The 26,828-nt window shown below is 39.3% G+C and overlaps 1 protein-coding gene across 2 annotated transcripts in view; it reads left to right on the top strand.

Moving 5' to 3' along the window:
• The window catches only part of ATP2A2 (ATPase sarcoplasmic/endoplasmic reticulum Ca2+ transporting 2), a 41,894-nt gene extending 15,563 nt beyond the window's left edge, over window positions 1-26,331 (top strand). Inside the window, exons 5-21 of one of the 2 annotated variants that reach the window (XM_089499731.1) lie at window positions 115-253; window positions 6,751-6,831; window positions 8,041-8,126; window positions 8,466-8,930; window positions 11,426-11,514; window positions 12,852-12,954; window positions 14,321-14,452; window positions 14,570-14,692; window positions 14,883-15,101; window positions 15,513-15,848; window positions 16,150-16,370; window positions 16,733-16,935; window positions 17,621-17,706; window positions 18,062-18,195; window positions 20,043-20,160; window positions 20,315-21,927; window positions 25,437-26,331. In XM_089499731.1, the coding sequence (XP_089355857.1) occupies window positions 115-253; window positions 6,751-6,831; window positions 8,041-8,126; window positions 8,466-8,930; window positions 11,426-11,514; window positions 12,852-12,954; window positions 14,321-14,452; window positions 14,570-14,692; window positions 14,883-15,101; window positions 15,513-15,848; window positions 16,150-16,370; window positions 16,733-16,935; window positions 17,621-17,706; window positions 18,062-18,195; window positions 20,043-20,160; window positions 20,315-20,584 (2,805 nt within the window). In that variant the 3' untranslated portion in view covers window positions 20,585-21,927; window positions 25,437-26,331. The remainder of the gene's footprint in view (window positions 1-114; window positions 254-6,750; window positions 6,832-8,040; window positions 8,127-8,465; window positions 8,931-11,425; window positions 11,515-12,851; window positions 12,955-14,320; window positions 14,453-14,569; window positions 14,693-14,882; window positions 15,102-15,512; window positions 15,849-16,149; window positions 16,371-16,732; window positions 16,936-17,620; window positions 17,707-18,061; window positions 18,196-20,042; window positions 20,161-20,314; window positions 21,928-25,436) is intronic. The other variant, XM_089499732.1, reaches the window with a different exon arrangement.
• Window positions 26,332-26,828: the final 497 nt, after the last annotated feature.

The following is a 26,828-nucleotide window of genomic DNA, read 5'->3' as shown; positions in this document are numbered from 1 at the left end:
AAAATAGATTGTTTGCTTAATAGTCTAGATGGGAAAACTGGAAGCTGACAGTTTTGCCAACTCCATTATAAAATCTAAAGCTTCTGGGCCCTCTTGACTTAATTTTTCTTTCAGGAGAGAAATGCTGAAAATGCCATTGAAGCACTTAAAGAATATGAACCTGAAATGGGCAAAGTGTACCGGCAAGACAGAAAAAGCGTACAAAGAATAAAAGCAAGAGACATTGTCCCTGGTGATATCGTGGAAGTCGCTGGTAAGATGCTTTGATGCTACATAATATGTGTGGTTTATGATAACTTTTAATGTTGCTAATGTTTTTGAGGCATATGGTAATAGTAAATTTGTTCACATGGATTGATGATCTTTTGTTAAGATCGAGACAAAATATGTTGGGAAGGCTGTAGTCCGGAACCATCATATAGATGTAGGAATTTGGCTGTTAACATTGTATCAGACTTAAACTGCATACCCATGGATTATATATGATCATACTAAAATCATACCTTATTTTGTTATCAAATTACTGCACTTTTCAACTTAGATAAATCCTGCTGACTTCTAAAATGCCTGCACTATCAACATGATATAATCTACAACGCCCTTCTCTTTCCTCATCAGTCTCAGTCTGAGGGTAGAAAAAGTGATTGCTTCTGGAGGCCAAACTTGCTGCCCGAGCAACAGCTGACCTGATGTGAAGGGACAAAAATAGAATCATTGTCTTTTGAAAGTGATTTGCTTTGTCATGGATGTACAATAAATAGGTCTGGAATTGCAGCTGTAAAACATTAATAGGAATGCACTAGCTAATGCAGCCATAAGCTACACCTTAATGTTCATTAGCATTGCAGTTGTGGTGGGGGAATTGAAATTCACAGTGTAAGTCTCATATGTAAAGTCAATGCTTTGGTAATGTATATTTCCAAGCCAACACAATTTTATATAATGGAAGATAACAGCAGAGATGTGTACCTGAGGAAGACTGACTATGACTTCCAACAGCATTCTTTGCGGCACACATCCTCCTCTGGAAAAGCTGGAAAAGTTTTGTTTTATAGCCACTTGACTTCACAACAGCTACTTTCTCTCTATTTGGTGCTAATGATGCATCCTCTGTAGGGGTGCAAATATGGCTTTCTCAGTCTAGCCCTTCTCAATGCGGTAGTTGTTGAGTTTTCACCTTACATGGGAAAGTTATCTTTCCCCCCCTATTGTTTTCATTAAGCAAAAATCATATTTAAAAAAAAGAAATAAAAAGTAAAACTGAATTAAAGAATAAAATAACAGATGATCTGCAAACACTGATGAGAAACTGTTTCTCATCAGTTCCTACTGTATGTTCAAATATGGAAAAGGTTAGGCGGTCATCTACTGAATTATTGGGAAGGGGGAATTCATTAAAAATGAGATTCAGGGGGAAAAAATTAACACTGGAGCAGCTGGCAGATAGACAGGAGGATCTCTTCCTTACCTTGGTATTCTTCCTAGGAAAGCCTTGCCCTTTATTTTGCGGTAGCACCACTGACAATGCCTTATTGTTAACCTTTCACTTGTGAAGTCCCATAATGTGAATGATGATGTATCAAAAGGAAAGAGATGCGGAATTAGTATCTGCTGTCTAACAAGTACGGTAACTTGCAGTAGATATATTTAGTTTCATGTACTTTTTTCTGGTCCTGGGGGCATGAACAAATAATTGCAAATTGCCTCAATAGAGCATGAAAATTTTAGAACAAGCAAATACACATGCTTATCTCTCGTGTTCACATTACTGCTCTTGATCATGGTGCTACTGACTTAAATGTAACTGACTCTTGTGCTGGCAGTCTGACATTTACACTCATAACCAATATTTCCCAAAGTAGCAGTAGTGCCATGCTCAGTCTTAGGATGACTAAGTTTCCAACTAGCCTCAATACTCTATGTAGTCCATGATGTTCAGATCATTTTACTGTGAGTGACTGTAACCTGGCTAAAATTTTAGGGTGGGTGGCAGAGTACATACACTGTGTTCCCTAGCTAGTGTCAAGACCTGGAGGTGAGAAAAATGGTGTGCATGCCTCTGTCATAAGTGCAAGCGTATTGGATGGCCTCTGACATGGTGCCTGCAAAAAGAGGACCATGTAGGGAAGCGACAAAGTACTTGTTGCAGGGATGTGTATCTGAGCATGGAATTCTAGGCAGTGTGCCAATAGAATTTGCATGTGCAGGCAGCTACACCCCACCATTGACTAAAGTAGAATAACCAGGTGGACGTTATCTCCCATGTGTCCGTGCTGCTGAATGCTCATGAGATAGTTCAGTATGGGTTTTTATGCTGAGGAGATACTTTCTACATGGTCACTGGCTCTAAAATAAATATTCTTTTGTCAGGAAGTAACTAGATTCCAACATTGTTGGGCCTAATGTTGGCAAAAGAAAACTATTTGTATGTTAATATTTTATGAATAATAACCTTAGTTATTGCTTTATTAGCGATGACAAAACATGCTAAAGGAAGACAAAGGTATTTGTTCCTGCTCATCCCACATAATACTATGCAGCGTTCTGTATTATATGAGGTATACAAAGAGCCAGTGTAGTGTAGTGGTTTGGACACTGGACTACAATTCTGGAGACCAGGGTTTGATTCCTTGCTCGGCCATGGAAACCCACTGGGTGACCTTTGGTAAATCACACACTCTCAGCCCCAGAAAACCTTGTAATATGTTCACATTAGGGTCATCCTAAGTCAAAAATGACTTGAAGGCACAAAACAGTAGTATGGTGACAACCAAATTCAAGAGGAGATTTGAAGACTGTCAGAATGACACCTTCCACTGCCATTCTAAAGGACATTCTAAATTTGCCATGGTTTTCAGAGGGTCTTCTGTGGATTAATAAAAGCATCCCCTCCCACACATACTTTCTGTGCTAGACAAATCCCACCATGTTCTTGTTTGTAGGCAGCAAGCAGATTAGAACAAGCGAGCCAGCACAAAGCTATGTGATACATTACATCCAGTCCTGATTCTTTTTCTCCTGGGGCCCTCCTGTTCTATTGAATCAGACAAAGAGAAAGCTACACATAGAAACCTAGAACAGCCTTGAGGCTGTAAGTCTAGAACAGCCTTGAGGAGTATATCCATGGGCTTTATGACTGCTCTATGTGGGTGACAGTTGACTTCAGAGGTTCTCATATCTGTGTAAGGAAAGTTCCTAGTTTTCTTGTCTCAGTTTTATATGTGGCAATAGTTGTTGCCTTTATCAGCATAAGAAACAGCTTGATGATAATTCTGGTGTTATGGTGAAGGTGTTTGTATTTATGAATAGTGTCTGCTTTTAGTTCATCTTGTGCTTGTAAGTTTAATGAACAGCATTTGTTAAGCAGTATGTAAAAATAATTAAAGCATAGCTCTGCTAATGATGAATTTCTAGCTATTTAATGTAGCTTTTAGCCATTTTTTTTCTGGGCTGTGAGAAGTTGTGCTAAGGTGATACTACTCCAGATAACTAATCCTGCTTCATGCCATATCCCACAAATCTGTAAAATGGTCTGGAGTTCAAACTAGGGCAGCATAATTACTTACGTATTTATAGAAGTATTTTTGAATTTGACCTCTTTCTGGGTCTGGTGGGCTGGTTACTGAACTATGAGGATTGAAGTGCATGAAATATGCTTCAGTTACGTGAGGGATTCATGATATACCCTTACAGCAGAAATGGCGTTTCAAAGGAAATTTGGTATTGGAAGAAAAGTGCAGACCAAACTGAACAACAAATAATTTGTTGTTAATCCCCAATTCTACTTTGGCAAATAAGATTATAAAAGTCTTCTCTGTTGAGGTGGTGAAGCCTTTACTAAAACAGAGCTGTTTCCTCTTGCCTTTCATTACCTGAATGCATTCAGTAGTGTTCATAGTGGAATTACTGGATATGGATGCTTCATTTGGCAATCTTGCGCAAAATCCTTTTGCATAGCATGCAGTAACAGTCTTACTTCGTCAAGACTGGGCTTGCCACTTTATTACCATACACAAAGGATTTGGAATTGGTATTGACAGTCACACACACCAAGGGCATGTATAGGTGTGTCCCTGGTTTACCATTCCACCAAATAGATCTGAGGAAGTAGACTTTAGTCTAGGAAAGCTCATGCTGCCAATTTCTTTCTTTCAGTTAGTCTCAAAGTTTGGACACTGGACTACAATTCTGGAGACCAGGGTTTGATTCAAGATCTCTCTAGAACAGTCTTACTTCTGGGCTCTGGGTGCTCAATAATGTTAAAGCAGTGTTTGAAAAAACTGTCAGATTGATTTATAATAAATGATTGTAGGGTCTGGCTTTTTAAAACCCATTCACGGATCTAGCACTCCCGGCATATTGCTTAGGGGAATCTCTGATGTCATGCTCCTAAAGTCAGCCTGAGCAGGGATTTTCTGGACTCTGGCCAGTGTCTGTGTGGAAATTGCTAGCTTCTGTGTGTGTTCCAAGTCTTTGAGGGGACAGGATGGAGAAGTAGCACCTATACGCTTGAGTTTTTTTGCCTTTCCCAGAGTTGGCTCTTTAGGCGGACAGAATATAATGCCCAGTTTTGGACATGAGAATCCAGTCTTGGATTATGCCCATGGCACAAAGACTGCAGAGTCCATAGACCCTAGAAGCCCATTTCTACTGGGTGTTGTTGTTGTTTTTGCCGTTAGAAGAACAGCAAATCAAATAAGATTAACTAGGTATCAAAAGTGGAAGGGCATGTTGTTGATCTGCAATGATAGGGTGACAGCGGAATATGGCCTTCATTATTATGTTTCAGACTCTTTACAGTCTAGGGATGCTGTTGATGTTCATATGGAGTAGCGTATGGACTGGGAAAGATATCACTTTTGGAAGGTAGGCTGCAACATAAAGGAAATAATAATAACTCATAATAGTTATTCCCACTTAGTTTCTCCTGGTTGTTAAAGGAATGTCAAACATGGTATTGTACTTTGGCATACCAAACTGCACATTGTTAGTAAAGAGATTCAGTCTTTTCATGTGCTATTGTCAAGTGTGGCAGTGTATTTGAGATGCTCAACTGTGTGCTCCTGTAAATTGATAGGCTTTCTTCCACATTGTGTTGAGTCTTAGCTGCCTGTTTGGTGGAACTGTGATAGCAGAGAAACAGCTGCTATCATATATCTACATATAAACTTCCTCACAACATCAAGGGAGTGCATTCAAATAGTTTGCCCATTTTTGGCCTTGGCCATTGTTTGTCTTGTACTATTTTCTCTTCAGTGCTGAAGGGCACAGTGAATTTAGACTTTTTCATGTGCAATAATGGAATAGACAAAGAACAGTGTTTCTGGACAGCCTTATATAAATATAGTAAATAAATAAAGCACACTTGGCTTATTGGTCTGTCTGTTCTAAATAGGGAATTCTAAATAGGGCCAGCCTAATCCACGGATTCTGCATCCATAGATTCAAGCAACTATGGTTCAAAAATAGTCATACAAAAGAAATTCTAAAAAGCAAACCTTGATTTTGCTGTTTTATGTAAGGAATACCATTTTACTATGCCATTGTATATAATGGGACTTGAGCATCCATAGGGGGCCCTGGAACCAAACCTCAGCGGATACCAAGGCCCTGTTATAGTTTGTGCCCCGTCAAAGGATTTGCAAGGCTATCTGAGTAAATTTGAGATTGTGAGAAATTGAACAGAAATCGGTCTTACTTAATGACCAAAGTGCACCTACCACCACTAAATGGTATGTGTTCCGTCCTGTAGTAAGGGTTCCTAATGTCATTGATGAAGCACATAAAGTTGCAAACCTTCTAGCTTTCTCACAGCCCGATATTCTCTCTACATGCATGATTGCTGCCAGTTGCATAAGCAGCTCCTGTAGGAATTAACTTTTCTTCTGTGCATCCCTGCTGTAAAACTAGAGGGACTATGACTGAACAAGTCCATCCTCTGTGACAGGATCAGTAATTTATTAACTGGTGATGTAAGTATTTTCAGTGCTCTGTTCTTGAGCTATTGGTATATACTTAATTCCCTGTTATGGTAGCTGTTGACTGAGTAGACATTGTACACAACCCCTTTCTTAGTCTTTTGTATTAGCTACTTTAGAAATACTTGCAGGATGAAATGTGGGCAGATGCAAAGAAACTGAATCTTGACAGTGGCCTGTCCAATTTGATAGACTCCGTCCCATGGGCTTCTGTGCTCCTAGTGGGTTTTTCATGTTTGTTTTTCTACCAGACATGAAGCTTGCATGCAAAAATACAAACTGTTTTTGAAACATTCAGTTTCAAAAGCAGTTTGTTACGTGGCTTGGGGGAATGTGTCTATGAAACTGCATAAGAAATCAAAAGCTCTCTTGGGTATATAGAACCCATCATATGGTTTATTGGAGCTTTACAGTTGCCAAATCTTAATGGGCTAATGGAAGATTCATAGAAAGTTCACTGTGCGTTTGTACACAAGTATGTGTGTTCTCTTTGAATATCTGTGCAATCATGTTAATATAATTTAGATTTCTCAGTTAAAGGTGGAAGAAAAAGTAATTGGACACAAGCTGCAGGTAGAGAAATCCAAATGAGTAAACACTTTCTGGAGGAAGTCAAGGAAAATCTTAGATCTAAAAAAGTCAAAATGGATCATCTGTTTAATTTTTTCCAAAAGAAATATTTTGAGTAGATATACGACTGGTAGTATGAAGTAGAAGATCTTGCATTTGATACCAGTTAGTCAAATTCATGTGGCATCTTTTCATTCCATAGTTGGTGACAAGGTTCCTGCTGACATAAGAATTACATCTATAAAATCCACAACTCTAAGGGTAGACCAGTCAATTCTCACAGGTAGGTGATTCTTATAACTCTCTTTTAGAAAAGCTGTTGGTCATGGCTAAGATTCAGGACAAATTGGAAGTTAGATACATTTTTATTTGGTACATGAATGTTCGGGGGAAGCTATTATGCAAGCTTTGTGTCTTTCTAGGATTGTTCATACAGTAAACTAAATAAAATAACTTAAATACCTGGTTTTGTTAAAAGGAGTGGTTTTTAAAAAGTCTTGGAGGGATTCATTTCCAGTTTAGAAATATATATTGATATCTCCATTGGTTACGTGCCAATACTGCTTGTAAAACGAAACTTTTCTGTAAGAAAGAGTTACATTATAATGGAACCTTTATTTCCACCTTAATTTGACATCATTGACCATTCTTTTTGGAATCCAATGAAAGGACTGTAGCCTGGTGGTACTTTTCAGTGCAAAAGGTCTCAGGTTCAATCCCTGGCATCACCAGATAGGGCTCAGAAAGAATCCTGCTTGAAACCATGGAGAGCTAATACCAGGCAGGGTAGATGGTATTAAGCCAGATGGACTCATTGTGTGTACTTTCTTGGCTTCATCTCAGCTCTTAATTTTAAGGAAGCTGTTTATATAGCTGCAGGAAATTTTACTTTTCAGAATGTTGGCAAGGACTCTCTGTATCTCTCTCACATTCTCTCTCTCTCTCTCTCTCTCTCTCTCTCTCTCTCTCTCTCTCTCCGGGTCCTAGTTAAGCTTTTATTTGACATTTTAAAGGTGAAAATAGAGTACTTGCTTTGTTGAATTTAGGGCAGGTTTAGATTTTTAACCCTTCTTACCCAGAATATCTAAACACTTAGAACTAGGTGTCCATCTATTCTTTCCTTACCTTTACCATGTGACTCCAGTTTTAGACTTTTAAAGTGTCTGTAGCAAAACTGAATGTACTTGATGTTAAGATTTGCCCAAATCTTCCAATACAGTAGGCACCCTGCATTCCCTAGTTTCCCCTTTCAAGGATTTGATGATTTGAAGATTTGATTAATATGTTTTATCTTGGAATCTCTATGTCCTCCAGTGCAATATATGATCAACATCTGGCTGAAGTTGACCATAGAGTTGCGCTAGAGGACCTAAGGTTCCTAGGATAAGTTTAGTGAAAAAGTGAAGATGGACACAACAAATATAGGCTTTACAGTACTGGTATTTGCCCTCCTCCTGCTTAATATCTCATTAGAGCTGTAACCATCTTTTAGGTGAATCTGTGTCAGTAATTAAACACACGGATCCAGTGCCTGATCCACGTGCAGTGAACCAAGACAAGAAGAACATGCTCTTTTCTGTAAGTAAAACTTGAATTTTGTTTTATTTTTTGCTTATACACTAATTCCTAAGATGTTATTCTGCAATACTGGCTTTTGCAAGGGGATTAAAAATATTGACTATATTGTTAATAATTTGGTCCTCCAAGTGATTATCTTGTTTGGAACTAAATACCAATTTCTGTAGCAACCAAAAAACCAAAACCAAAAAGACCTACAGGGGCATAAGGTAGACTCAGTCTTGCATATGTTGCTAATGGGATGCTGTAGTGTCTGAAAACTTGCATTGTTAGCCTGTTATACAGTGTTGGTGATTTACGTCACTGTTTGTTAAGTTCTGTTTTAACTTCTTGATTTAGGGTACAAATATTGCTGCAGGCAAAGCCATGGGTGTGGTGGTGGCCACAGGTGTGAACACTGAAATAGGCAAAATTCGTGATGAAATGGTGGCTACTGAGCAAGAGAGAACTCCACTTCAGCAGAAATTGGACGAATTTGGAGAGCAGCTGTCAAAGGTCATCTCACTTATATGCATTGCTGTGTGGATAATCAACATTGGGCATTTCAATGATCCGGTTCATGGCGGTTCCTGGATTCGAGGTGCCATCTACTATTTCAAAATTGCTGTTGCACTTGCTGTGGCTGCAATCCCAGAGGGGCTGCCTGCTGTCATCACCACGTGTTTGGCTCTGGGCACTCGCCGAATGGCCAAGAAGAACGCAATTGTCCGAAGCCTGCCATCCGTGGAAACCTTGGGCTGCACTTCTGTCATCTGTTCAGACAAGACAGGCACTCTTACCACCAACCAGATGTCAGTTTGCAGGGTATGGTTAATTCTCCTGTTCTTTATCTCTTGGAATTTGTTGTCATAACTGAATTTGAGCAACACAGTTGTCTTCACAACACAGTGTAGCCTGCTTTCAAGATCTAGTTTTATCAACAGAGGCTTTAACATCAGGAAAAGTAGAATTACAATTAATTGAAAGGCAAATGCTGCATTTCTTGTAAATTAAGTACGATTTAGCACATAGCAAACAAAACAAGATTTGGTTTGAGTCAAGTCAAGCCAATACGTGGTCCAGGAATCATTTTGCATTATCTTGGTTCAACATGGGCAGACAGAATACTTTCTGAATAATGTCTTGGTGAGCCATGAGGAAAAGATAAAATGTGTCTCCAGAGGTTAAAAGAAAATAGAACCAAACTTTCCCCAGCTCACAAAACCTTCCCTAGCTTGGTTCTTGGAAGTTATTCCTCTCACAGGTAACATACTTATTAGATGGATAGGAGTAGCTGTATAATATAACCCCTGCCTTGTAAATTTGTGGGTAACGGGGAGTTGCTTCCTTTCAGGTATTAAATTCCTGGCAGGCTCTGCCTTTTTCTGTTCATCCCACCTCCTCAGTGTTAATGCTGTGGGCTATATTTCTAGCACATTTGGGCCAGATTAGAAATGACTATCGTAAATGTAAAATCTGACATACCACCTTGTACTGAAATAAGCAAGACACTGTCTAGGTATCTAAATTCGATTTGAAGTTAGTTTCTGCACCCTTAGTAGAGCAACTATCAGTTTGTTTTTGCGAGCATCAAAAATCCAGTTTTGAATGCCGATTAATCTGGGTGACATTGTGCTCTTCAGCAGTTAATGCCAGGTTTCTTTTATTCTCCAATGAGTTGTGCCTTGCTTGTGCTTGGCATTCCAAGCAGGAACCTATTAGGAGTTCAAAGTGACATTTCTGACTCAAATTCAGATGTTCATTTTTTAAGCAAGTTTTTATTGAATGTGGACTAAATGTGTTGAAGCTTCTCTGTAGTATGTGGCCTCAGATATCACAGGTTACTGGGATAGAGTAGAATTTCATATAAATGATAACTACTGTATGTCAGACCTTTTTGGGATCTTCTGAGTTTCTTCAGTATTTCAGGCTATGTGTTTATATAAGTGTCTGTTCTTGTTTGAATGCACCTTTTTGCTATCTCTGTTGTTCCCTACTCTTACCCTAGTCTGTACTGTGGGACACAAAGCAGTGGCTCATCTGTATTCTAGAGAAGGTTACTTGCAGGAGTATTGCATAACTGCCCGTCTCTAAAGGAGGTGGATGACAAAACAAAACAAAACAGAAAGGTTCCTCAGCCTAGGATTATCCATGTTTTTCTCCTTCTGAAAATAATCTTTTGCAATACAATATTGGATTTAGCATTCTTTTTGAAAAAAACAGTTTGGCCAATCCTTGATATTGTGACTGAGGGCATTTGTTTAGTGTCAGGTCCATTAGGTAATATAGAAAAGCATTGGTTGGAAATTTTTGGAAGGAAGCCCTAGCACTTTAAAGCAGTACTTCCCTGTATACAAAGAGAGGCTGTTCAGGAAGCTTTTGCAGAAGTAATCCTAGAAGATGATTTTTCTCCCTTTATCATATGTTGCCAAACTGGAGCCAGTCCAACTTGATGTGACTTGCACAGAGAAAGCCTTAAAGGAGTGTTGGGCGTCCTTTTGAAAAAGGATTGCCTTGTTTTTTAATGGGGATATTCAGTTTTAGGTACTGGAATTTGGTTCTCAAACTGAGCATAGTGTGTTATTCATCCATTATTGATACACTCCTGTCAGTCAGTCATAAATCACTTTCTCAAGAGTCAGGTGATCAAACGTTTGCATTTGATAAATATCTAGAAGTAGAAGAAGTCAGTGCTCTGAAGTAGGCAAAGCTATTTCCCTAGAATGGGCTTGGACCATAAACCCAGGCTGCATTTTTATCTTCAGTTTGATTCTTCTGAACTGACAAAGTTTCATGAGAGCTGAACTCAAAAATAATACATAATCAAATGAAGAGGTAAGGAAAAGAAGGACTATTTGATTAGAAGAGGGGTTTTTTTTAAATGAAAAACTATGTAACAATGTGAAGTAATTTTATGAACTGCTGGTTTTTGGTAGCAGATAATGTGTAATTTTCTCCATAATACAAGTTAGCTGAGTTACTTGTAGGCTGAGCTGACACATCAGCCTTCCTGAATTGTATGGGCCTTGTTTTTAATTATACAAGCATTAGAAGTGGGGGAACCAAACCTACTAAAAAGAGTACTTATGCATTTCTTTAATCAAGAAAGAAGAAGTAAGAGAGGAGAGTAATCCCAAGAACTAAACCGAGGCACATATTTGTGTCCCAAGATATGAGCTTGATATTCCTCTGAAGCCAATGGGCTGATTAAAAAATAACTCCTTCCTGATTCTATGATTCTGAACTTCTGTCATTCACATTTACAATTTCTAAATTATTTCATTCGCTTGGCAATACCTGTACCCATTTCTCTCTTGCAGATGTTCGTTGTGGACCGAATCGAAGGGGATAGTTGTTCTCTCAATGAATTTACTGTGTCTGGCTCAACATATGCTCCTGTAGGAGAAGTGTAAGAGTTTTATTCTTGCTAATTTTTTTATCAGTGACTCCATTTACAGGTCTCATTGGACAAAGCACAGTGGTTGCTCTAAAGTAGGATAAAATGCAGCCTATTGATACATAAATGGCCAGTTGAAAGATAATCTTCTCTTTTGGGGATATGGGAGGTTTTTCTCAAGTTTTGAGGGAGATGGAAAAACATTGACCTTCCAGATGTGTTGGACTAAAATTCCTGCAAGCGTTTACCATTGACCATGTGTGACGGGACTAGTGGGAATTGTTAACCATTCAAGGGCCAAAGGGTTGCCGCCTTGATTTAAGACAAGTTGTCAATGTTTGATTTCAACATAGATGGGTCAGAGTGTAACCAGTCTGACCAAATATGGCTTTTTACTATGAACCGCTGCTTAGTATTGTAAGTACAATTGAGATCTGTCCTTCAGGGTCAGATCTTTGTCCTAGAAGAGTTATCTCTTACAAGCACCACTTTTATTAATTAATACTCTCATAGTCTCACTTCTTTAGACCTTGGTTTCACCAAATCTGTTATGTTAATTGCTGTTATATCTGCATGTCATGTTGCCAGTTTTCAAGCATTTTATTGTTTTATGCGGCAGTTTTCCTTCTGTATAAGGAAACTTATGCCTGTGTGTGATGTCATCTCATAGACATCTCAAAGAATGGTACAGATTGAAAAAGTCATAACATCTGTCGCAATATCCTGGTTGATGGCTTTGTTTACATAGAACTGTTAGCAGAAAGGAGGAAATATTTCTTGAAGGCACTTCATTAAATGATATATCTCCCAATTGGAGAGAATTCTAAATTTGTTCAATCCCTAGCTCTTTGTGGGTAAATCACTGATGGGAACTTTTGGTGCAAATGAATGTCACGAAGACTTCTTAGCACTTTGCCTCATTAACCAGAAATCCTTTTCTTCTTTTTTTCGTTTTTCAGCATTTAAGCAGCCCCCCCCCCCAAAAAAAAAAAAAAAAAGCATCTTAAACCAGGATAGAAAAGATTTGAACTGGGCTAGTTGCAATAGACCAGTAAACCTGCTAGTGATATTGGGCTCTGTTGATCTACTTAATACTTCAGTCTTGCCTCATGAAATTTAATCCACTACAAAGATGTCCATCTTCTTAAGCAAAAAAACTGCTGCATGTCCATTCATGTTAGTGGACCCTCTGAAGTTCATACCAGTAGCTGTATGCTTCTTGGGATTTTGAGCATGAACACTTGAGAGGGGAAAGGATTTGATAGTGAATACATGCTGAGAAATCACAAGTACTAGAATTCAAAGTCTTGTCATTCATTATTTCTCTGGCCCTTTTTTTTATCTAAAAGGCATAAAGATGACAAACTTGTCAAATGCTCTCAGTATGATGGGCTTATAGAATTGGCAACTATCTGCGCCCTTTGCAATGATTCCTCCCTGGATTTCAATGAGGTAAGTAAGTCCTCCCAATTCAAGAGGCGAGTAGATTGAACAAAGTACTTGGTCTTGGTCTCCTCTGTTTGTTAAAAGGGTGGGGGGTTGAAACAGTATCTGAAATATGTCAAGGTTTCTTATCTCCCCTCCACTTCGCCTTTCTGTCTGTAGGTACAGTCTGTTTGGAAGAAATGTTGTTGGTTGGGAGTGTGTTTAGTTAGCGAGTTAGTTGCAACCTCCTTTTGTGACTTGAAAACTGAGAATAATAAAAAAACAAAGCAGTTTACAATGAAATCACTCAAAGGAAGGAGCCATGAAATAAATGATAAAAAGAGTGACAAGCAGGCTGAAATACCAACAATGGAGGGGAATCAAACAGAAATATCTAGGAAGGGAATTTGAGAGTTGTTAGTGCTATATTTTTAATGGATTCTGATTCTTTTTTGTTATCCAAGTGTAAGAAACACGTACAATTTCTCTACTAGAAATTCTGCTAGATAAATCTGGATTTTGTGATCGATGAGCTTAAGACAAATGCTTTCAACTATGTGGAAAGTAATGATGTTTGTATCAACTGCTTTCCTGTGATACGGGACACATATTACTTTTTAGCATCAAAGAATATATCAAAGAATATACAGTAGACATTGTTTAATTTCTGCTTCAGTTTCAATCTTACATTTTAAAAAAATGCACCCAGTGAACCCAGTGAAAAGATTTGGAATGACCTGTGGCAAGTCATGATCCCTTAGATCAGTGGTTCTCAACCTTCCTAATGCCGTGGCCCTTTAATATAGTTCCTCATGTTGTGGTGACCCCCAGCCATAAAATTATTTTCATAGCTACATGCAAATATGTGTTTTTGGATGGTCTTAGGCGACCCCTGTGAAAGGGGACCCCCAAAGGGGTCCTGACCCACAGGTTGGGAACCACTGCCTTAGATAGCAAAGAAGAAGGAAAAAGTGACAACAACAAAAATAGACAATCTGTCAAGTACATATGTGCAAAATCAGTCAAGTACATATGTACAGAACTTTGGGTAACAGATACAGGAAACAGGGTGGGGCAAATCCAAGAATGGGAATTTGGAGTAAAGGATTTGAAACTGAATTGGAAAATGTGAGTAAGCCAGTGCAGATATGGCTCAAACCTTGTTTCAGCTGAGCTAGCCTATGGATTACTCCAAGGTAGGAATATTTTACCACAGTTTTTCACATTTGAAGTACTGTTAACTTCAGCTTACATCCACCAGTTATACCACTTATAAAACTAGTTTTGTTACTTAATATTTTGTGGATTTTCTTGTTACCAAGAAGATACTCTCCATGTAATTATTAAGCTATCTGTGATTTTTGATTATGCTGATAACAGCTTTATTTCAAAGGCTAAAGGAGTGTACGAGAAGGTTGGCGAAGCAACAGAAACTGCCCTCACTTGTCTGGTTGAGAAGATGAATGTGTTTGACACAGAACTGAAAGGGCTGTCCAGAATTGAACGGGCAAATGCTTGCAACTCGGTCAGTACTTCTGAAATACTACACAACAGAGAACCCAATGAAATTATTCTCCATTTCACGCGGGTTAATTATATTGCAGTTCTAACCTGTCTTCATTTCCCCACTCGTCTTTTGCAGGTCATAAAGCAACTCATGAGGAAGGAGTTCACCCTTGAATTTTCCAGGGATAGAAAGTCCATGTCAGTGTACTGCACTCCAAACAAGCCCAGCCGAACTGCCATGACCAAGATGTTTGTTAAGGCAAGTATACTGTAAGGGAGCAAGCATTTCTAGCTGGCTGCACACAATATCACTTGTAAAGATGGGCTCCTATATGTGGTTGAGAGTATTTCAGCTCCTATTTCATTGTCTGTTTGTTTGTCCTTAATTATTCTTTAGTAAAAAGGTCTTATGCGTGAGACTGAACATATTTTATATTGTGCTCCTGTAGGGTGCGCCTGAGGGTGTAATTGATAGGTGTACGCATGTCCGGGTTGGAAGCACTAAGGTGCCATTGACACCTGGAATTAAGCAGAAGATCTTGAGTGTCATCAGAGAGTGGGGCTCAGGGAGAGATACTCTGCGTTGTCTGGCTCTTGCTACACATGATAATCCACTAAGAAGGGAAGATATGAAGTTGGAGGATTCTGCAAATTTCATTACCTATGAGGTTGGTTCTTTTTCATTATCTGCAGCTTGATGAGTAACTGAGAGTGCCTAAAGCAAATACATCTGGGCCTTCGTGACATCTGTTAATGGGCCACTTTGAACTCTTGGGTGGCAAGGGCGACAATACTGTTTGTGCCTCTATTTTAATTTGTGCTGATCCATGTTTTATCTAATCCTTTGTTTTCATAGCCCCATTTGATATCTATTATTCCCTTATAAAATGAGAAAAGTAGTCACTGACTTCCCTGAAGTATGGATGAACTAATTATACTGAAAAATAAAGTTTTAAGAGCGACATAAACAGTCTTTACCATAGTCTAAATATATAAGACTTGTATTTGTTCTGTTTCACAACTTCTATATTTTGATTTCAGTTTTTACTTAACTTGAACTGGTGCTGTTCTTATTTCAGACCAATTTAACCTTTGTTGGTTGTGTGGGGATGCTGGATCCTCCACGAATTGAAGTTGCATCATCCATAAAATTGTGCCGACAAGCTGGCATTCGTGTGATTATGATAACAGGGGACAACAAGGGGACTGCAGTCGCCATCTGTCGCCGTATTGGCATCTTTGGGGAGGATGAGGATGTCACCACAAAAGCCTTTACAGGCCGGGAGTTTGATGAACTTTCCCCAGCTGCCCAGAGAGATGCCTGCCTGAATGCTCGGTGCTTTGCTCGTGTGGAGCCTTCCCATAAGTCAAAGATTGTCGAGTTTCTACAGTCTTTTGATGAGATTACCGCAATGGTGAGTGTGTTGTGGTGGATAATATGTAGGTGGCAACTTCTTGTATGGGGTCTTCATATAAAAACATGTCACGGAAGCCCAAATCTTGGCAAGCAGTTCTTTCCCAGTAAGAAGATACAGAGTAGTCTGGAATGCATGCTAAGTCTTTCTGCTGCCCTTTCCAGGTAGTTCTTAAATAATAGAAGGGGGACTTATTTTGGAGCCTATTCACACATTCTTAGACCTTAACCCCAATAAAAAAAGAGAGATGTCTCAAATTATCTTTTCTGTGTTGTTGCTCATTTCTCAAACGTTGTTTCAGACAGGTGATGGTGTAAATGATGCTCCAGCCCTGAAGAAAGCAGAGATTGGAATTGCTATGGGATCAGGCACTGCTGTGGCAAAGACTGCTTCAGAAATGGTGCTGGCAGATGACAACTTCTCAACCATTGTGGCTGCTGTGGAAGAGGGCCGTGCAATCTACAATAACATGAAACAGTTCATTCGCTACCTCATCTCCTCTAATGTCGGAGAGGTTGTCTGGTAGGTGTATCGAACATTTGCAGCTCCTGTCAAGACCTGTGCAAGTGAGTTTGCCATCAGAAATGGAGTACCGATGGCTGCTGAGACAAATTCAATCCATCAGCGGTTATCAAATCTGTTAAGAAACCTTTCTGCCCCTGATCCTAGTGTGTGTGTGTGTGTGTGTGTGTGTGTGTGTGTGTGTGTGTGTGTCGGAGGGAAGTGGGATTGAGCAATGGGAAAATGCTTAGTGACATGCAGGTTCTGGGTATTGAGACAAGCATGTTAGTAGTTCAGAGTCCTAGATAGCCATCTTTCAAAATGCCTACTAAAATCTGCAGTAATGACTTAACCTCACCTATGTTTTTTCCCTTTTTTGGCAGTATTTTCCTGACTGCTGCTCTGGGTTTCCCTGAAGCATTGATCCCTGTCCAACTCTTGTGGGTAAATCTTGTGACAGATGGACTCCCTGCTACTGCTCTGGGCTTTAACCCTCCGGATCTGGACATCATGAACAAACCACCTCGCAATCCCAAAGAGCCCCTGATCTCTGGGTGGCTCTTCTTCCGTTACTTGGCAATTGGATGTGAGTGTCCATTACAGCTCTGCTATCCCTCATTCTCAGTACCCTCTTCTTCTTCCTCTCACACAAAATCACAGCAATGTGACTTGAGCCAGTCCACCCTGTTTTTGGAGGTAGTGGCAAAGGTAGCTTAAGAATACTAGAAACATGTTCTTGCATCCTTTGAACATTTTTAACTTCTCAACATTTTTCTCAGTCTCTCTTGGCAACTGCTAGTCTAGTAGAGCTATACCACTTTGACAGTGGTATTGCTAAATTAATGTAGTCCTGATGCTTCCTTTTAAACTGAATCTCTTATGTTTTCCCTCAACCAGCAGTGCCTTGCAGTTGGATTGTATGCTGAATTGAAATAGTTACTGTGTAAAAAAAATCAGTTTATATTTGTAAAAGATACTTTCACTAAGGCACAGTTTTACATAGGTACAGTGTGGATGTTCTGCACAAAGCTCTTGCTCTTTTCATAGTATGCAGCTGCAGCCATGTCTCTTGGGTCTGTTTTAAATAAGGTATGCAATCTTGGAAATAATTCAGTTGTGGTGACTTGGCTATCAAGATCTAAGCATGGGTAGTAATTGCAGGAAATGGGCAAGGGTTACACAGTAACCTATTGTACAAAGGGGAGGAAGTTCAGGTGAGGTGAGCAACCAGTACAGATGCCCTATTATTCATGTTTTCCCTTTCCTTTAAGGCTATGTTGGAGCTGCTACTGTAGGAGCTGCTGCTTGGTGGTTTATTGCTGCTGATGGTGGCCCAAGAATTACCTACTACCAGCTGGTATTATTTTCTTCTTAATATTTCTAAATTAGAAACACTGTTAATAGTTTTGGAACTGAGCTTACATTTTTCAGAGTGCAGCTGCTTAACTATATTGTTTTAATATAATACAGAAGTCTTACTAAAGGCCGCCAGTATTTATCTGTGGCAAGACCTTCTACACATCAAGCTAATCCCTGTTTAACAATAAAAAAATATGATTAAAGTGCTGAGGGAGGGGGGAAAGGGTTGTTCCTTTCAACTTTATGGCTGCATTTTTATAATACAAGAATTTTCTGATGAATTTTTTGGCAGAGAAAAAGGCATGGAGATACAGTGAGTTAGACTGACTTTCATTTCTGTTACTTTATTCCAGAGCCATTTCTTACAGTGCAAAGATGACAATCCAGAGTTTGAAGGAGTTGAATGTGAAGTCTTTGAGTCTCCATATCCTATGACAATGGCACTTTCTGTCTTGGTCACAATAGAAATGTGTAATGCCCTCAACAGGTCAGTATGTTTGAATGAAGAGCTGAAGGTCTTGCGTCTTCCTCTGAATGCTTCTTGATCGCTCTTTCATGTAACATTGATTCAGAGAAGTGAATTCTGAGTGCATTCATGATAAATATGGAACTTTCCTTGTCTTCCAAAGTCTGATTTTAAATGTGAAATTCAAACCTTCTTTAAAAGGTTGAGATTCACAAAGGAGGAGTCCATGAAATAGGCCGAAGTGATAGAACTTGTGTCAGGCTCTTCTTTTGCTGCCCTGTAGGGCTACTACATCTTGTAAGGCTTTCTTATACATGGTTTTTGTACTCCCATCAGAGATCTGGTTGTTCTCCACACGTTTGTGTTTTTGGAGTAAGTGAAAATAGTCTGTTTGTACAAGCTTTCGAGGGAATAAGCATGTGTCTACATTTTCTTCAACTGCTTGTTTGTATTGGTTTTATTGTATTTTAGCAGATATTTGGAATTTTTAAACATGTATAATTTGTGAGCTTGGACTTGTGATTTTTAAGTACAGTATTTCGAGTTTGTGATTTTAGCTGTCTTTTATGTCAGTGTTAGCCACCCTGAACTCTGATGATAGAGGATTGGGTATAAATCAAATAAATAAAACATTGCCAGAGATTGTAATGTTTATATAGACCCTTTACCAGGTCAGATGTAATACTGCTGTGTAGTAGGGTCAAGGGTACCTGTAGAAAGCAGAGAGCTCTTAAAGGAATTTTTTTTTTAAAGAAAGAGATGTCGATGGGACTTGGCAGGCTTTGGTTCTTAAGGCTGCTGTTGGCAGAGGTGGGGGCTCTACTTTGGTCCTATTAATGTTTTCAGCAAGTGGTGAGCTGTTGCTTCCTAGTATTTAATGTTCCATTAGCTATATTAAATTACGTTGTTACACAATGCTCATAGTTTTATTACGAGAGATAGCAGATCAGTCAGATGGGCCATGCATGTTCAGTTGTGGACCACTCCACTTTCTCTTTGTTCTACTGATCTGGAGAAGGTGTTGCTTGACGTAGTTTGTGCAGCTTGGCTGCCAGTAGTCCCATGTCTTTGTACTGAAAGAAGTACCTGTGCCCTTGGTTTCCATTTGATAACTGCAGATGACTGCACTTCATGGCACCCATGAATGGAATAACAAGAAAAAGCCAGAACTGGGATTTTCAGATCCAGTGGAAGGGAAGGGGAGAGGCTCTAGACTGGTCACATCTGAGAGCTGGTATCTGTGGGCAGGAATTATGGGTTCAGGGGTCAAATGACATATAAATAGCCTTAGTAGAACTGCCATTCCTCATCCTGCCTCTGTATGGAAAACAGAGGATGATGATTTGTTTAACCATTTTTGTTTTATTTGAATTACACCATGTGTTTCTTGTGGAACTGGGGCCCAGTGTGGCTCAAAGTGTAACTACATACAGGTATAAATGCAATGCAGTAAATTATCATCTTAAGCAGTTAAGACTGTTGACAAAACACATTAATTAGAAAAAAACAAAAATGAAAACACTTGTTGTGAGGATTACAGATGATATATTCAGAATGTACTTTATGCCTAGTATTAGCTACCTATTGAAGAACAGAGTAAAAGTGAACTATAAAGATGTTGTATGTAGAGAGATCTTGTAGCACCTTTGAGACTCACTGAAAGAAAGAAGTTGGCAGCATGAGCTTTCATAAACTTCAGTTTTTAAAAGCATCTGAGTAAGTAGACTGAAGTCTATGAAAGCTCATGCTGCCAACTTCTTTCTTTCAGTGAGTCTACAAGATCTCTCTACATACTGATTCTACAGACTAACAGGGCTATATCTTTGAATTCTATGAATTTATACATACGGAATTTCTTTTGTTTTCAGCCTATCAGAAAACCAGTCTTTGTTAAGGATGCCTCCCTGGGAGAATGTCTGGCTGCTGGGTTCCATTTGCTTGTCCATGTCCCTTCACTTTCTCATCCTTTATGTGGAGCCACTGCCAGTAAGTTCATTTAGCTCATGTTTGGGGACAAATCTCAGTTATGTTGTTTGTTTAAAGTCAAAGAGGCAATACTCTTCTTCCCCAACCCTGGCTCTGCCATGTCTTCTTAACTTATTCAAAAGGTTTCACGAATACCTTCTTATCTGTTTCCTAGCTGATCTTCCAAATCACACCTCTGAACCTGACTCAGTGGCTGATGGTATTGAAAATCTCGCTGCCCGTCATCCTGCTGGACGAGACGCTTAAGTTTGTGGCCCGTAACTACCTAGAGCCTGGTAAAGACAGTGTGCCACCTCCCACCAAACCGCGTTCTTTGTCCGCATGCACCGAAGGGATTTCCTGGCCATTTGTGCTCATTACCCTCCCCTTGCTTATCTGGCTGTATAGCACAGACACTAACTTTAGTGACATGTTCTTGTCTTGACCTGAGGTGATGGTAGTTTGACAGAGAGATGTTTAACTTAATCGGTTTTTTTTATTGTTTAAAGCAATTGTCTTATTCTGCTGAATTTTCACATGAACATATTTGCTGGTGACTGAGGTTCCATATTAAAACTTTTGGTTTTTTCTCTTATTTTTTTCCCCTGACTCCAGTGGGGAAAGTAGTATCCCCCACCCTTTTATACACAGCTAGGGTGTCCATTGACATGTACAGAGAAATTAACACTATTTTATGCAAATATTTTTTGTAGAGGAGAAGCATGTACAGTGTTCTGTTTAATAGTCAACTCATCCTTGTAAAAACAAATTTAAAAAAGTGTTTTTCGGGGGGAGTGCCAGTGGACACTATATATTGAGCAAACTGTAATTGGTAGCAGATTTTAGGGAATGAATGTCTGTGTATGTGTGTTTTTGTTTTTCTTAAACTAAAAGCATGCAACTATTTGTCTTCTGCATGGTCATCTAATCTTAATTTGTCATTCATTTGGTTTTTTCTGCACTGGGCAGATTATACTGCTACCTCAGTATCTTTCTTCCCTACCTGTATTTTTGCCTTTTCCTTTCTGTTAGTTTTAGATTCAAACTAAAGCTTGTTTACACCTGTCTTTGTGAGAGGTATGCCTATTCTTGCTGGTGCAGAAAACACCATTCGAGGGGCAACCTGCTAGTATTCCCTCCCAACTCTCCTCAACATATGTAGGTTTTTTTTTTAACATGAATTATTTATTTTAAAAATATCATATGCATTTTTATTGTAACAGCATTGTTTCACCAGCATTGCCCACTTGGGGAGGGTGGGGGAAAGGCAGAAGAGGGAAAAGACTACCTGGATGAATTAAAAGGAAAAAACAAGAATAATAAAACTTTTTTTAATTGAAAAATTACTGCTTTTCATTTCATTTATACCATAGGAGACTGTTGAGTTCCATTTTAACTAATAGGATCTATGTGCCAGATTTTTCTCTTCCTTTTTGATTGAGGGCATTTGTAATGGGACCTGGAAACGAACAACTCTCACATATAATCCACTGGCCACATCCTACCCTGAAGTGGAAAAGTAACAAAATTGTGTGTGTGCGTGTATGTACATGTGTGTTTTTGTAAGATCTGTAAATACCACATGACCAAATGAACATATTGTATAGAACTATTTTTATTTTTAATGTGGCACTAACCACCATCATTCTATTGCGATAAATGTTAGCGCATGATGTCGTGTTTTCTCCCCCTCCAAATTGAGTCCTGTACCAACCAATGTGTAAGTTCATTAACAGTCCTAACTGTGTGGTGTTTCTCTCCAATGCCTTCCAACATTCATCGACTGAAGTGAGTATTCCTTCTATTTCACCATTTCAGTGGTGATACACTGTGTAAAAAAAAAGAGAGAGAGAGACAAAAGATAGCATATGCTGTATAAATGTTAACAATAAATGCTAATTTTTCCTTCATTCCATGCTGCGTTTTGTCAGATATTCTGCTGTGCTACATTATTATCACCACTCTTCACATCCTGTATATGGCATCATAATACCTAGGGTATTTGTGCCCCCAATTTCTATTAGCATTAGTCTTTAGAATCTAAATTAGTGGGAACAGTGTCCTAAAAGGTTCAGAAAATTAAACCTATTTTAAAATCACGGATTTTCCATCAATATGATTAATGGCACCTCCAGAATGATTTGGTGCATGGGTAGCTTTTTTCAAACCACCAGGAATAGGTATCCTTTTTCTTGCATCTATGCAGAACTGGTATCCAGGCACCTTTATTACTCCAATAAAAGTGTCTGGATACCAGCTCTGCATAGTTTATCTTATGCTGTGCTTACAAGACTCCTTTCCATTTTGTCCTAAAGATGCCAGTACCATTTTGGATAAGAAGTGTTAACTTCAAAAGATCGCAGCTCTTCCATTTACATTTTCTCTGACATCTCTCTGTGTTGGAGGCTTTCTTGTGCCTCACAAATACAGAAAACACAGGCTGGGTGGGTCTAGCCTGGATTAGTGCAGAGAGAAGGGAGCAATGTTTTGGCAAGCAGCACACAGTACACTGGTTTTGCAGATGCTGTTGAAGCAGTTGCTAGCTAATTCTCCATCTAAACTTTGGCAGTTGTTGTGTTGAAGTATTCATCACTGTGATGTGTTGGATTTCCGATTGGCTAAGCATGGCTGCTCTGATATATCGGTGAACTTCCTTGGTCATGGAAGGTGTTGTATGTGTCTGCGTTCAAACCGTTCCTTGCAGCGTGTGTTCTAGGAATGTACTGATAGCTACTCTTCACACAAAGATGCCAGAAATCATCCTAAATAATTAGACTAGTGCTCACCATAATATAATATAATATATGTACATACAACCATAATGTATGTCCAGCTTTCATTGTTTGGTGGTTTTCTGTCTACTGAGCCAGAGAACAAGTGATGGCATAGTCTTGGGGTCAGAGTCATCTCATGGTGAAGCAGTTCCAGGGGCCCTCCTGTTTTCAAACCAGGTTGCAATGTACAACCTGCATATTGTTTTACCAAACCCTGCGTGCTTCTTTGCCAAACATAAGATGTGATCGTCCAGATCTTTATGGCTTGGGGGAAAAGGGACTTGGTGTGGCCCATAGGAGTCTGTGTGTGTGTGTGTGAAATTACCCCCAGACCCTCTGAAGTTGCTTGCCCCAGAGCAAACAATATGTGGATAAATGGACCAGTGGTCTGGCACTTGTATTATATCCATTAAAAAAAATATTGAAAAATATCCAATGTTCTACATCAGAGATATGCTGGCTGGGAATGAGATTCTAGCCCCAAATTGGACTGTCCTAGTTTGGAGAAGGTTCTAGATATCTCAAGGTTGAACGAAGCTTGCCAGATTAACAGTAACTTGCTCCCCATTTGTTCACCCAATACATCTCTCCTCTTGAATCCATGAGATTTTTTTTTAAAATGCAAACTAGCTGTCCAAGGTGGTTGTGGGGGTTTTATGAGCTGCGCTTTCACTTAACGTCATGCTTTATATCGTGGGGTGAAGGATCCTAACACGGTGGTGATAAAATGCAGTACAGCAGTCTTCTAGTGTCTTCCAACGACACAGCCGATAAAAGACTTAGATGAACGAAAGGAGAAAAACGGGGAGGATTGCAGAGGATGGGCGAGGCATAGGTAAAACAACCCAAATTGTCTGTCTTGCACCTGTCTCGTTTTACTTCTTGCACTTCTTAACCATTGTTTCCCTAATCTCTGCTCATTGCACTAAAACTGGGGGGGAATTAACATGGTCTTTAAAAAAAAAATCTCTGCAAACTTTCTAACAAACTCCATGGGAAGAGGAGAGACAGTAATCCTACAAACAACAAACTGAAAATTAAAATAGAACAGGAATAAGCAAGAGAGGGGCTGCAGAGACTGGTCAAAACCTTTATCCAGGTTTAAGTTTCCACAAGACGAAATCTGCTTGTGTGCCATAGTTCTAGTGAATAGGTTTTCCTGGAGAAGAGCTTTATTCACACATGCAGGTTCACCTGGTCTGACTTGTACTGTAGTGGCGTTTGGCATGTGGTGATCTGTGAACAGTGGCAAGGCTAGATTCTCAGTGGCACATAGCTGAGGGGGAAAGGTGTAGTTTGCCGCTTCTTCATCAGCCACATCCTGAATCCCAGTATTTCTGAGACTGTTAACGTTTTGTATATTGATTTGAGTAAAAACACATAGAATCAGGCTGATAATCTCACTGAAGTTGTAGAATGAGATTGAGAATTCACACATGAAGATGTTTGTGCTGTGGTCTGTTATACTCAGCATTAAGTACACTGGTCCCTCCACATTCGCTGGGGTTATGGGTGACATACCCCAGTGAAACCCCAAATAAAAAAACAACACTATTTTACCCAAGATAACACCCCTCTAGAGATATCCAGGTCCTCCAGCGCAACCCTATGGCCAACATCTACCAGAGGTTGATCATAGAATCGTGCTGGAGGGCCTACAAATGCCTAGAGAAGGGTTTTCTGTAGGAACGTCTAGGTTCTCCAAACTCTACGGCCAACATCTGGCAGAGTTGCGTTGGAGGACCTAGAGATTCCTAGAGCACATATGAATCAAAGCCGCAAATAAAGCTGCCAAAGTCAAAGGCGCAAATAATAATATAATACATTTTATTTATATGCTGCCTTCCCGAAGGATCAAGGCGGGTTACAAATCACATAAACAATACATAAATGTGGAGGACTAAGTGTAATTTTTGTGCCCCTCTCAGAATAGACCACACATATGTAGGGGCCATAACCACTTGAATCTGGTCTTTGTCTGTGACATTACGTTTATACAGAAGGCCATTCAAAGTAAGTGATGAGAACTAGTTTTGGTTGGTTCCCAGGGTTCTGGTGACAGCAGTCCCCCTCCCCGCCAAAAAATATTAAACACCCGAGGCCTTCCATTCTGAAATGCTATGGCACCCTATTCCAGCCACAGTACCTTTTAAGGGAATAGAAGATCTTGTGTAGAGCATCTCCATTCTTCCCTTTTGCAACAGCTACCAAATCAAAGAGATTTGGCAGTTTGCTAGATTCCAGACATCAAAACCACTAGCAAAGCTCCCCGACGCAAAATGGGCGATGGAAGGAGAACTGCTAATTGGATGTTCTTCCAGCTTTTAATTCTCTTTCGTGCTTTTTTCAATTAACCCGGATTCTCCCCATTGGAAAAATGGGGCGGCTAGTTTTACCAAACTATGTCAGAATGGTCTTTCATGCCTGAGCCTTTAAAACGAAAGTCCTTGCTTTTATTAAGTCTTCTTTATTCTTCCTTTTCACTAATGTTTTTTCCTTTTCTCTCTCTCTTTTCCTTTGCAGCAAAACTGGAGTAATCATTTAGTCCTAAACACATTTTGCTGAATTGTAAGGTTAATTTTCTTGCATGCGTCTTTAGCAACGCATCTACTGAAAACATCTGCATGAATCTTGTAAATGGAAAAAAAATATGTCTTTCCTTAGGGAGGGAGAAAAAAATATATAGAACTGAAAACTCGTGTTCCATGAAGGAAGTGTGTGGTGCTCTTTAAAAGCTTCAGTTTTTATGCAGCTCTACCAATGTGCAATATAGTTTTAAACCGAAAACAGAACTTTGCAAAGAAGTTTTGGGGTTGCATGAAGTCGAGACTCCCTAAACTGCTAAGCAAGAATTAAAGAGTGGTGATTAGCCAAGTTTTATCTTCTTCTCTTTTTTTTCTTTTCCATATTTTGTTGTGTAAAATGTCATAGTTTATAAAATGTACAATATCAGACTGTAATGCATGCTTTTCAATTGTAAGTAGCTGATGATCTCTATTGTATCTTAGCATAACACTTTACAAAGGCTCTGTACAATATGCAATTCTATTTATACAAATTCATTGACAATGGTACTGTTGCTGAATGTTTAAGAAACTGTTAAAACTTCAATTCCATAACTTTCAGCTTTTTTTGGGGGGGGGGGGAATACCTTGGAGTGTGCAAATAGACCTATCTTGCACTGTAATAATGTAACTTATTTAAAATTAAAGCCGTAGACACACATTGGTGCAATACACATGTGATGCGTTTTATCATAACAACAGATCCCTAATAATGAACCTAGTCAGTTCATAAAACAGCATGTGTGACTTTTTTTAGAAATTGTAAATAACATTGTCTGATTCAATGCTGATGGTGACTAGCATCACACCTACTACCATCCTAGTTTTGGGTAAAATAAACTTATTATACAATATGTAGTTGGTCTGTTGTATTTTTGTAGTTTCTATGCTATAGGAACATGCATCTTGTAACTTGCAGTAGTGCTACATATTCTCCATTTGATACAAAAGGAGGACTCAAAGACATAGCCATGTTAGTCTGGAAAAATCAGTATGCAAAAGGATCTTGCAGCACCTTTGAGAGTCACTGAAATAAGGAAGCTGGTCGCATGTTCCCTATATTTTCCCAAAAAAGAACTTTTTAAAAAGAAAGTTTGCATAGCCAGAATCCAGAGAACCACACAAAATGGTTTTGAAGACGATTGGAAACTATGCACAAGTCCTTGCAGGCCTTCTCAGGTGTAATTTTTGATCCACAACATGTTTTCCCATTTGGATTCCCTGCTAAGTATCCATGCTTAAGGTTAGTTTTTTCCCCCAAGCACAGGTTTGTAGCAATGCCAGTCACCAATTCCTGCTCTTAGATCCATAGTAGCTTTCTGCTGGGTACTGGCCATTCTCCTTGTGGCAA

Source organism: Sceloporus occidentalis, unplaced genomic scaffold (genome assembly GCF_023333645.1).
Source record: "Sceloporus occidentalis isolate IW3139 unplaced genomic scaffold, rSceOcc1.0.p SCAF_138, whole genome shotgun sequence".
Taxonomy (NCBI): domain Eukaryota; kingdom Metazoa; phylum Chordata; class Lepidosauria; order Squamata; family Phrynosomatidae; genus Sceloporus; species Sceloporus occidentalis.
This window is presented reverse-complemented; position numbering and strand designations above follow the sequence as displayed.